At 46.8% G+C, this 12,650-nt stretch overlaps 1 protein-coding gene across 3 annotated transcripts in view; it reads left to right on the top strand.

Annotated features, from left to right (window-relative positions):
• The first annotated feature begins 7,166 nt into the window (after window positions 1-7,166).
• Window positions 7,167-12,650, top strand: part of SMOC1 (SPARC related modular calcium binding 1) — a 139,982-nt gene continuing 134,498 nt past the window's right edge. For all 3 annotated transcript variants that reach the window (XM_070469552.1, XM_070469553.1, XM_070469554.1), the window contains exon 1: window positions 7,167-7,554. In XM_070469552.1, the coding sequence (XP_070325653.1) occupies window positions 7,456-7,554 (99 nt within the window). In that variant the 5' untranslated portion in view covers window positions 7,167-7,455. The remainder of the gene's footprint in view (window positions 7,555-12,650) is intronic.

Here is a 12,650-nt window from a genome sequence, read left to right on the forward strand (position 1 = left end):
AGTGAAGCTTCAGCTTCAGCATCAGTCCTTCCAATGAATATTCAGGGTTTATTTCCTTTAGGATTGACTGGTTTTATCTTGCTGTCCAGGGGACTCTCAAGAGTCTTCTCCAGCACCACAGTTCGAAGGCATCAGTTCTTTGGCCTCAGCCTTTTTTTATTGTCCAGCCTGCCTATCCATACATGACTACTGGAAAAAACATAGCTTTGACTATACGGATGTTTGTAGGCAAAGTATTGTCTTTGCTTTTTAATATGCTATCTAGGTTTGTCATTGCTTTTCTTCCAAGGAGCAGTGTCTTTTAATTTTATGGTTGCAGTCACAGTGATTTTGGAGCCCAAGAAAAGGTTATTAGCCAAAGACTGTGGCTTCCATCCTGGGCTCTTTCACTGATCACTTGCTCTCAGGAGAAGCCAGCTATCTTGTGAAGACCCACGTGGAGAAAAATGGAGGTATCCTGATAACAACCAGTGAAGAATGAGGCCTGCTAACAATCATGGGAGTGAACTTGGAGGTGGGTCCTTCAGCCTTAGATGAGTGTAACCCTGGCTGCTAGGTCAACTGCAGTGAGAACCAGCTACATAATTGCTGGGGTCCAGTGTAGAGTGAAAATGGATGGTTCTGTTTATAAATTTAAATTCAGCAATTGCAGAGTCTTAAGCTAAATGTGGGACTTTTCATGACTGTACAGCTTGCATGTCTATGACACTGGACCTGACTGTGACCTCAGAGACCCTGAGTCAGAACCATCCAGCTAAGCCCCTCCTAAACAACCTGTCCGTAGAAACTATGAGATAATCTTTGTTGCTTTAAACTATTCAAGGAGTAAGTTGTTACATAGCAATAAATAGCTTATGCAATAAATAGCTTATACACTATTCCTTTATTCCTATTTTGTAAATTGTTTGTAAAATGACTTAAAAATATAAAATGAATCCACCAGACCAGATGGTGAATGATGATAACTATTTTTCCTGGGATACTGAGAGTTAAAAGGATGAGTGATCCAGTTGATTGAAAATTTATTGCTTTGTTTCTCCTGCCTGAGTGCCTTTGCACATGCTGTTTGCTATGCCCAGAACGCTCCCCTCTCCCGACCTTGGTACTGATTAAACCAGACAGCCTTTAAATCTAAACTTAAACACACATTCTCAGAAAAGTTGACTCTCCAGACTGAGCTGGGTGCCCTTTTTAATAACTCCTCAAATACCCTGGAGAATCCTAGGGACAGCGGAGCCTCGTGGGCTGCCGTCTATGGGGTCGCACAGAGTCAGACACGACTGAAGCGACTTAGCAGCAGCAGCAGCAAATACCCTGTCCATCTTTGCAGGTACTCTGGGCACTTGTAACTAGTGAGTTAATTACTGATGATTTGTTGTTTAGAGTCTGTCTTCCCACTAAAGTGTAAGGTCCTTGAGGTCAGTTGCCTTCTTTCCTTGTGCTCACTGTATACCAGTGCCTAGTGCAGTGCCCGGCACATAGTAGGGATGCAATAAAATTTGATTGGTTTGTCTCTGTGCCGATGAATCAGGAACAAACAGTGATGATTTGCAATGGAGTCTTAAACCCCAGTCTCAGTGGTATCCTCTTAACAAGGCTTTCCCTGGAGCACCCAAGCATGGCGATTATGAGCCTATAGATGGGAAAGGCTCCTTGTCTAATGGGATCCCACATGAACAATACAGACCAATAAAGCAGGCAAATTAAAGATAAAGCAGCTAAGTGGGGAGAATTCATACACATGGAAATAGGAGTTAACTTTCAGTAATACACAAAATAGCATGTGCAAATACAGCATGTGCTCTGACTCCTAGGACTGAGAGATTTAAGATGATGTGAAAACTTTATTTTTTATTTTTAAAAGCTTTTTACTTTATATCAATGTATAGTTGATTCAGTTATACACACAGCAAAATGATTCAGTTAAATATACACATTTATCTATTCTTTTTCAAATTCTTTTCCCAATTAGCTTGTTATGTAATATTGAGCAGAGTTCCCTGTGCTATAAAGTAGGTCTTTGTTGGTTATCAATTTTAAATATAGTAGTCTGTATACTTCAATCCCAAGCTCCCTAACTATCCTTCCCCTCAACCCCCATCCTTCTCCTCTGGTAACTGTAAGAAGTTTGTTCTCTAAGTTTGTGAGTCTGTTTTGTTAATAAATTCATTTGTATCATTTCTTTTTCAATTCTGCATGTAGGCAATGCCATAAAGTATTTGTCTTTCTCTGACTTATTTCACTCAGTATGACAACCTCTAGATCCAGAGGATGCCAAAACTTTTGGTGTGCCTTGGTAAGGTAACCTTTCTTGGTTAAGCCTCAATTCTTCATCTGAACAATGGGACTAATAATACTGACCTCATATGCTGGGTCTGAGGGTATAAGATCATGTAGTGAAAGTGCTTAGCAAAAAGTTCAGCTCTTGATGGACTGGGCTCAAGTTCTGATTCTGCTATTTATTTCTGGCTGAGTTATGTAACCTCCCCAAGTTTCTGCTTCTTCATTAGTAAAACAGGGGAAACGATGGTACCTACCTTGTAGAGTAAATGTGAGAGTATGTATTAAAGTCTTTATGTTATTGCTCTCTTAGTCATTTTGAAACCAGGTCACAGAAAAGTAACCAGGTGAAAAGAGATTTCCCTATAGGTGGATGTGGGAGGGAAAGAAACAGAACAGAGGAATACAGGCGATTGCCAAGAATATTTTCACAAAGATGGCATTCTTCCCAGTGGTCCTAATTGACTGCTCGTCTCATCAGGGGGCTTCTTACTTGCCACTCTGGCACTGTGTGGCTTGAGCCTCATCCAAGTATGTTCTCAGATCCTCCCACTTGAAGGTGCCTAAGAGAGGGAAATACCAGAAGTAAATTTTTGTGGCATTGAGAGTCTGGCTGTCTGGCCCTAAGGCCATTAATGTTTTGAGCATGAGTGAGCTAGATGTGCAGAGCTAGAGGAAAGCCACAACTAAACACTCTGGACTGCATTGCATTGTCCATGGTTCTTTCATTTAGCACTCAAGCTATGATAATGATGATGGCTTCTACTTCTATTTTTGTCCCAGGGTTTTCTCCTTCCTTGGTAAACTCTTGATTTTCAACTGGACACATGTGGCCACCTTGAATTAATAACACAATTTTTTTAGCCTTATTTGTGGCTAAGTGTGGTCGGGTCACTAGGTTTTAACCGATGAGATATGGTGACTTTGACTTCTGGGAGTTATCTTTAAAGAGAGGGGCATGCTCTTCTTTCCCCCTTTTTCCTCCTTGTAGGCTGGAAGACAAATGTGATGCATGGAGATTGAGCACCATCTTGGATTATGAGGGAGAAGTTGCTTGTTACAAATAGACAAACTGGCAAATAGAAAATAGAAGAAGCCTGGGTTAGAGAGAGCTACCCTAGACTTTGAAAGGAGTTTGTGTCCAAAAGAGATTATCTAAATTTTTGTCATTTTAAATTATTTTTGTCATGTACATATATTTTTCAGCTTTATTAAGGTATAAATGACAAATAAAATTGTAAGATATTTAAAGTGTACAATGTAATATATACATCTTGTGAAAGGATTCTGCCCATCGAGTTATTTAACGCATCCATCACCTCACCTATTTACTTTTGTGTGTGTTATCAGTTGTCATGTATATTTAAAGTGTAAGGACTGACCTTGGTAAGATTAACTTCTGTGGGTCAGTCTCACCTGCATAATGGAAATATTAATAACTATCTCAGCCCAGTGCTAGGTTTTTCAGCAAGTTTGTCATAAATCCAGAAATAGAGCTCAGGATTCTTGATGTTCCAGGTTCCTGATCTCAGTCGTATATTTGAAAAGAGTCCTGAACCTTAGATACCACTCACCTTTCTCTGTTGGTAGTGGTATCACAAGTGAAGCAAGTATAAGTCAAGGTGTATTTATATTACAGAAGCACCTTTCTCCAAAGCACCCTTAAAGACCTACCTTTCTGAAACCTTCCCCGCCATTAGGTTTCTAGTAGGTCTCTGCTCTCTGAGTCCCCAAAACACAATGCAGTCTTTATTCTTAAATATATTCTCCAGGTCTCTGTCTGCTGTGTCTTAGATTATAACCTCTCAGAGGGCAGGGTATGCATTCAAAGATCCTTTACAATAATGAGCATTGTGCTAGGCATAGAAGGAGATGCATCAAAGTGCTTGTTAAAATGAATAGAGTCTATTCTGAATATGAGACAAGACTCCTGGCCTATACAGAAACATATATTTGAAACGAGCGTTCCTAGTTGCTAATAAATATTTGAAGCTCTCAGACCTCAGTATGGGATATAAAGTATTATTTTTCCTCACTGAAATATCCCCTTGCAAACAGAAGTCCCACAGGACAAGGAGCAAGGCTGAAACTGGACAGACCAGATGCCAGGAGAGCTAGATTTATTTTTGGACCATAGGCTTGGCCTCCAGGGAAAGAAGGAACTTGTCAATTTCACTTTTTGCTTGGATCAGATGATTGAGCCTGGCAGAGAGACGATGTTTGGGACTAGTAGTTCTCTGGAATTTCTAACCTTCTCTGGGCTTGGGAGGAGTCGGGAGAAGAAAATGCATCGTTTGAATGATAGCCATGGTTACGACAGGCCTCCCATGCCAACCGGAGGGAAAGCAAAATTACTTTGCTGAGCAAAGTAACTGGAAAGCAGTTGCTCATATTTTAAACTAAGCTATATGGTTGAAATCCAGAATAATGTAGACTTTTGGACCAGCGACCACTTGGAAACAAGCTTTCTGGCTGGAGAGCAGCCTGTGGTGTTACGGATGGAAAGGACTATTGCAGTGTCTTTTCCCTCGGCACTCTGTGCTGCCAGATACTGGGGGGCCATCTCAAGCATATTTACTTACTCCAATAGATTTCTCAATAATTCCAGCAACAGAAAGAAGTTGACCAGTTTGATGGGTGCATGTGGTAAGGTGGTAGAGTTAGGACAAACCTACCACACTGCTGAGCCTGAGGGTGACATTTTCATCCTGGGGAGCCCCTGATGGAGGAGCACTTAGGCAGGCACAGGGAAATTCACGTAAGTGCATCATGAGGCATGGGAGAAACAGACAAGTCCAGCTGGGCAAATTCCCAGGATGCCAGATCACAAGGGCTGTTTCCAGGAAAGGCTGACCCTTGCTGTTTCCATGCTTTTCTCTGAAACTCCATGAGGCTCAGAATCTCGGCTCCCTTGAAGGCCATTGAAAAAATTCCCAGGAAGCACACAGGAACTGTCGAACTCTATGCGATTGGACATTGCAGTTATCAGATGATGGAGGCAGAATTAGACTCTGAAAACCTGTGCTTGAATGTTTGCTGTCATTTACCAGCCAAATGAGGCCAGGCAAGTCCCAATTGCATGGGGTATCTAGTTTACTTACCTGTAAAGCTGGATCTCTCTGTCGACTTCACAGGATCATTCAGAGGGTAAAATGAGATGAGGCATTTGTACTGCCCTCTTAAGATGCCAGGTTGTGATATTTATAACACAGTCATTCTAAGGAACTTGTATATTCCATCTCCTTCAATCCTGACAACAACTCATGAGATGGACACTATTTTTATTCCCATTTTACAGAAGGGAGAGCAGCACCCCAGATAAGTAAAGTGACTTGTGCAAGGTTATACCACTAGGTGGCAGACCCAGGATTTGAACCCAGGCTGACGGGCTCCAGAGACCATTAACTATTTCCCGCTATTTCCCAGCAGAGGAAGACAGACAATTCACTGAGAGCAGTTTCTCATTTTTGTTTGAAGAACCATCAGTACTTTGTAATTGTTCTAACATCCAGTCAGGGCTTTTTGATCTGATGACGCTGGGGAGAGTTGAAACCTTTTAAGCAGAGAGTGACGATTCAGGTTTGCGTTTTAGAAGAGTGACTGGCTGCTAGGTAGAGGCTAGGTGGCAGGCAAACCGGGGAGGCAAAACTGAATGCAGGAGTTGGGTGGGGAAGCTTGTTTATACAACCAAGGAGAGACGCTGTGAGGGAGCAGAGTCAACCTTTGTCAGGACCTCTTAAGCTCACAGGGAGAGGAGTTAAGCCCTGGTGCTGCTTCCAGCCTGGCTGGAGTAAAGAATCCCTTGCCTTCAAGTGAGTGGTCCATACCAAAGAAAATAAACACTAACGGTTGTGTTCCACTTAAGAAGGTAAACCATGGTTCTCTTAGGTTGAATGCAGTGGACCTTCTCGCTCCTTTGAAGGGCTGGTGTGTGTGTCTGTGACCATTCCCAAGATGAACTCCTGGGGATCGTCCTGGGCAGAGCCTTCTAGCATCCTACCGGCACTCAGGAGAGGTCTCCCCGACTCCTCTGACCCATCTCTGGGGTCTCTTCATCCACAGATTACCCCTCCTATCAGTGCTTTTTCCTCTTTCTTCCCCTGGTCAGGAGACCAGGTCCCCTCTGACCTCTCCTGCCAGGGCTCTTGGGCCACAGAGAAGCTGCCTGTTGGCCTTTTAGTTCCAGGCAGGGAGCCAGGACGCCTGGGTTCTAATCCCGTATCCACCACAGGGCCACGGGTTGGCATCATCTCATACCCACAGGGGCACTCCCCAGCGCGACCAGCACGAGCTTTCTCTCTCTCCCTGACACTGCTCCGGGGGCCGCGGCTGTAGCACGTAGTGCTACCTTGTCTGCAAGCAGCGAATGCGCCAATCCCACTCCTCACGCTGCTTACAGTCAGTTCTCCGTGTGCAGGTGACCTGGCGACTTCCCAGTTGTTCTTGGTGTTGGTGCAGCCGGGAAGCAGATGTGCCAGCCCTTCCTGTGCCCTAGCACCCTCATCTGAGAAAACGGGGCCAGGAGTGTTTTCCCTGCCTATTTCATCCGGCTGGTGTGACAACTCACGTACTGAAAACTACACATGCCTAAGGTGTGATCATTAGCCGGGCGGGCATTCTGGTTCGCTCAGGCTGCTGGAGCTCTCGGACGCTTCCCTGGACCGAAGGGCCAAGAGAATGTTCATCGTTAGGCCCGTCTCTCCTAGAGCCCACTCGGCTGAGCCACCGAGTGTCGCTCCTCGGTGGGGACGGTCGCGAGCCGCCCCTCTTTCCTCTCTCCCATTGGTTTTCACCTGCCCGAGGGGCGGCTGCCACGGGCCTCTCGGCCCGTCAGTCAGGGCCGTCGGGCTCCGCCCCGCCCCTCCCGGGGGTTTATAACGGGAATTCCCATGGCCCGGGCTCTGGCATCCAACCTGCTGCCGCCGCGGCCCAGCCGAGCGGAGAGCGCCGCGCGCAGAGCACACGCTCGCGCTCAGCTCCGCTCCCGGGGCGGTTTATAAGCGCGCGCTCCGGCTGCAGCCTCCGCGATCCCGCGCCGCCCCGCCGCGGCTCCGCAGCCCGCCGTCGCCAGGGTCCCCGGGGGTGGGAAGGAAGGCAGGAAGGCCGGCGCAGCCGTGCGCTCCGTGAAGCCCGCCACCCCTGCCCGCAGCCCGCTGCCCGGACCGGCCTGGCACCATGCTGCCCGCGCGCTGCGCCCGCCTGCTCACGCCCCACTTGCTGCTGGTGTTAGTGCAGCTGTCCCCGGCTCGCGACCACCGCACCACCGGCCCCAGGGTAAGTGCGCCCCCAGCCGCGCTCCCACCTGCGGAAGGAGACCCCAGGTCGCTGGCCTTCATCCCTTGGGGACCGGAGAGGGAGGTATCAGATCCTGTTTCCCCTCCACCCCCCACCTACTACTCCGTCGCCGGTGGGTTCTCGGCGAAGTTGCTGAAATTAAAATTTCTCCTATTGTTCCCCCCCCCCCCCCGCCCCACCCCTTCTTTCTTGCAGCACCGACTCTGCCTTCCTTCTCCTCCCCCTCTCCCCCTACTGTCACTGGTGAGTTCTCTTTCCCCATCTCTCCTCCCGGGGCATTTTACTCCAAGACCCTTGGAGGTGCCTCCTGCATCCGAGGTGCCTCCTGGCTCTCCGCTCGATCAGGGCTGCTCCGTGGGCTCACCCCGCGCGCGGTCCCAGAGCGCTGGCGTTCTTGGCCGGCGGCGCGGCGGCGGCGGCGGGGGGCTTGGGGGGAGGGCTGCTCTGCCTCCAGGGTTTTAGGTTACCGGAGAGCCACACAAGGACCTTGTGTTGTTGTTTTAAAAAGCTATCGCTGCTCGTAAAACCCACAGCAGATAATTTTAATGCTCCCTCCCGCTGGGCACAGCCGCAGAGGAGGGGTAGAGATGGGGGGCTGTGGAGAGCTGGAGGAGAGGAACTGGCAGTGTTCGAGAAGCTTTCCTTGCGTTGCGCCCGGGAGGTTGCACTACTTGTTGAACCTTGGTCTGATTGGAGTTCCCGAACGATGTGAAACGTGCCAATTCTGCGCACAGGGCGGGCTGTCCAGGGCATTGTAAAACCTCCGGAACCGACAGCATTGTGTTCCTTTCTGGGCTAGATTCTTGCTCCCATATAACCCAGTTGGTCTAATGAAGGATTCCACTACCTTAAAAAGTGTACTCTTAAACCACCCTCTGGTTCATTTGACCAAACTTATCCAGAGGATGGGGCTTCCCAGGTGGTTCAGTGGTAAAGACTCCGCCTGCCAAGCAGGAGGCAAGAGTTCTATCCAGGGAAGATCCCCTGGAGAAGGAAATGGCAACCCTCTCCAGGATTCTTGCCCGGATATTCCCATGGACAGAGGAGCCTGGTGGGCTACGGTCCATGGAGTCACAAAAGAGTCAGACATGACTTAGTGACTAAACAACAATGAGACTAGAGGCTCTCTGGCCAAGAATTACCTTATGTCAGGGCAAGGTATCTTGTCTGTCAAGATAGCTGCCTGCCTTCTCCAGGCAGCAGGAGAGTCCCTGTGGAAGTAGCTAGTATCTTTGTGAAAAGATTGGCTCCTTAACCAGCTTGTGCTTTCCTGGATATCATTTGGCCTAGCCCGTTGCCACCTGTTCAGATTGCAGGCTCTTTCTTCCTAGCGCTCGCTCCGTGAGAATCATCTTTATAACTGTCGTGTGTGTGGGAAATGCGTCGCAAGGCTTGACGAGTCTTAATGACTGCCCAGATGCTGGCTGATTACATCTGAGCCTGGCTATCACTGTGAGATCAGATTTGCAGCCACTTAGGAAAGGAACGTGTTTGTCCCATGTTGGGCCTGCCCTTGCTTTTATGACCAGATGTGCAACAGCAGCAGTTAAAGTGCGGCCGATTAGAGCCAGGGCGTGTCATAAATCCTCGACAGCAGGCATTCCCGAAGCTGGGGCAAGTCAGGGCTCCGGGAGTGACTTTTATGGATGCAGATGAGGATGCCTTTTAAATGAAGCTGCTTGGTTTGATATTAGGACTTGCAGCTTTTAAACTCCGAGGTCAGAAGAGCCACGGCGTTCCCTCCAATAATTAGGAACAGTCAAGACAGAGACGCAGACCAGAGCACCCGGCTGAAAGCTGGATGCCCGCCCACATGAGAGGCCCGGAGACAAATGGTGGGGGGCTCGTTTGCTGCTGGGCGAGTCTAGGGTCTCAAGCCATATGGCTCTCCTTCCTTGCCTCCTGAAACTGGAGGAAGCAGCTCTTAGGGGAAAGCTAGGGACTTCAAGGGAAAATAGAGACATGGGTTAGTTTTCCCTTGGGCTTCTGTAGTTTATTAATTTGATAGAAATGGTGGGACACAAATAGGAAGTGTAAATAGGCTTCTGTGTGTTCCAGCTGGATTTTTCTCTCTCTCTTTCTCTCTTTCTCTCTCTCTCTCTCACACAGACTCACACACACACACACACACACACACACACACACACACATTTAGAAAGTACCAACAGAAAGGTGCTGTGTTGAGCATGTGGTTACCTGGATGCATTTATAGACCCCAGTAAGAGCCCCCATTTATGAATTCTTGGGCCGGACACTTTCCATGATCACTTATGTTTATAAGAGCAAGAAGGTGGGTCTTTTTAGTGTCATTTTGAAAGTGAGACTCAGGAGGGTAAAAGCCTTGCTTGAAACATGGTGCATGTGTAGTGGTGGGAGCCAAATATATGGATATATTTTGGTGTCTGCATCGCTAAAGGGTGATGCCTTTGAGTTTCAACCTATTCCGGAAGCCTGCAGTTCTCTTCTGTGGCTTCTTGGTGGAGTCAGAAATGTAGTCGTGATTGTGGGCAGCAGTGTCATGAGAGGAGCAGAAACATCTGGCCATTGCAGTGTTCCCTTGGGCATTCCTGGGTCTCTTCTGTTAATCTTTTGAGTGACAGAGGCTTAGGGATTGGCATCTTTTCCAGCTGGCTTTCTAGGAAACCCAGAGTGTGCCCTTTCGGTTTAACTTTATCTGGCTCACTAATTGAGCTCCCTTGAGGCCTAAACCCCAATCCTTGCCCCCTTATTTGCTTCCTGCCTTCATAAAATGCCTGACATTTGTTTGACTCTGGATCCCAGCAGCTATCAGGTATCAGATTGGAGGCTGTTATGTAGGAAGCACCTGATTTCTTGGTCTCTCAGCTCTGAGCGGCCACGTGGCTACCTGGGATGATGGTCAGGAGCTTTTTAATTACGGAGGAGGCAGCCATTTCTTTAATCCTGCACAATTTACTGAAAATGTTTCTGGGGAGGGTTGGATGGGGGAGGGGCTCTCTCAGGTCCATGGAGTCTGACGGCTAAGCCAAGCCACTGCCTGTCTTTGTCTAAACCTCCGTCTGTTCTGCAGACTGGGAGCTAGGTGAAGGCAGGTTTGTGCCCAGCTTGTCCATCGGTGTATCCCCCAGAGCTCAGCACAGGGCCTGGCACCTGTGAAATGAACAAATAAATGCAGATGATGCGTGCTTTAACATTTTATTTGTTTATTTATGTTGGCCTCACTGAGTGGCATGCCGAATCTTCGTTCCCCAATCAGGGATTGAATCCTTGCCCCCTGTATTGGGAGCACAGACTTTTAAGCACTGGGCCACCAGGCAAGTCCCCAGATGACACATGTTTATCAGTGATCCACAGGTTCCACTTTCTTGGTACAGGACTGGAGGCAGGGAATAGATTTTAAGAAGTTTGAGAAATAGAAAAATTTGATTTCTTAATTTTTTTTAGCTGTATTCTTTATCCTCTCTCCTCTCGCGTACTCATCCTTTGAAACCTAGCTCTAGCATCACTCTCCATGTTGGTTAGAATCGATCACTCTCTACCTTTGCACAGCTTCAATATCTGATTCACTTGTGTTCTTAACTTTCGCTAATTTTACAGTGAGCACCTTGAGATCAGACCAGCATCTTCATCCTTTTAGCATTAACTTGCCCCTTTGGCACTCCATCCATGATCTTGTCTTGTTAAATGAACGTTTACAACCTCTCAAGGGCAGAGTAAAGATGTTATTTGTCAGTATGCTGGTCACACTGCAGAGTGTACTGTAAATATTTATTGAAATGAATTTGACTGTACTGTGACATCCGTGCTGGACTCCCTGCTCTCATTTAAATGAAATTGGTTACTTAACAATTTATTATTTTTTTCCATTTTAGGCTTTTGTTCCTAAAATGTGTGGGGTGGTTATGGGAGGTGTGGGGGTGGAGAGACTGAGCAAGCAAAACTTGGATGGGAGAACAATATTTGGCTCCATGTAAACTAAAAATCTTGAATTTGCCAAATGTGAAGCAGCTTGTAGACAGTTCCCTTCTCTTTGACTAACCTGTCTCTGTGTCTGGATGAGGGTGGGGCCTTGTGTCTGCAGAGATGCCCTTCTTATTATCTGTGTTCAGAAAAGAGCCCCCCCCCTTTTTTTTCCTTTTTTCCACGTGGTGGATTTAGCTGAGAGGCTACTCTGGTGTTAGGCCAAGAATCTGATTTAAACCTTTTGATAGAGCTGGAACATGAAATTTAAAGAAACACAATTGAGGAAGACAGGAAGAGGAAGCAATCATCTTAGAAACTCTAGGAAATCCAAGAAAATGGAAAACACTTTTATATCATGTCCTAAACTTGAAGGTGTACATTTTTTTGGCCACCCTGCTTGTCTTGTGGGATTTTAGTTCCCCATTCAGGGACTGAACCCGAGCCCTTGGCCGTGACAGCTTGGAATCTTAACCACTGGACTGTAAGTGAATGTCCCAAATGTTCACGTTTCTTACACCCTAGTGATTCCACTTCTAGGTGTATGTGCCCAAGAAAAACTCATGTCCAGAAGGAGACATATGCAACTGTATTCACACCACCGCAAACCCGGAAAGAGCCAAATAGCCATCAGTTGGAGGGTGGAGAATCATAGCCAGTCAAAACAAATGATCAACAGTGACATGCAAAAATATGGATGCCTCTGAGTAATACAATATTGAGTAAAAGAAATACAATGAAAGGTGCAATGTGACATCTTTTATAAATTTATAAACAGCTAAAATTAAAGAAAAACTTCTAGGAATACATATAGATGCAAGGAAACTATATGAAAAGAAAAACAAGGCACACAGGATCTGGGGAGGTTAGGGTGAGGCAGAGATTGGATTGGTTGGGAAAATCATATGGTTAGTGTAAGTTAGTATCAATGCTTTACCTTTTCGGAGGAGAGGGGAGGTGAGGTGAGTTTGAAGTTATTTGTCCATTGGCAAAGATCAATAGCTGGTTTATACATAGTAAGTGTGGCTCCTGCATAGGCCAATATTGAGTGTGTTGTGAACCAAGTTTAGTTCAGTTCAGTCCAGTCGCTCAGTCGTGTCCGACTCTTTGCGACCCCATGGACTGCAGCCAGGCCT

This window comes from Odocoileus virginianus, chromosome 6 (assembly GCF_023699985.2).
Source record: "Odocoileus virginianus isolate 20LAN1187 ecotype Illinois chromosome 6, Ovbor_1.2, whole genome shotgun sequence".
Taxonomy (NCBI): Eukaryota; Metazoa; Chordata; class Mammalia; order Artiodactyla; family Cervidae; genus Odocoileus; species Odocoileus virginianus.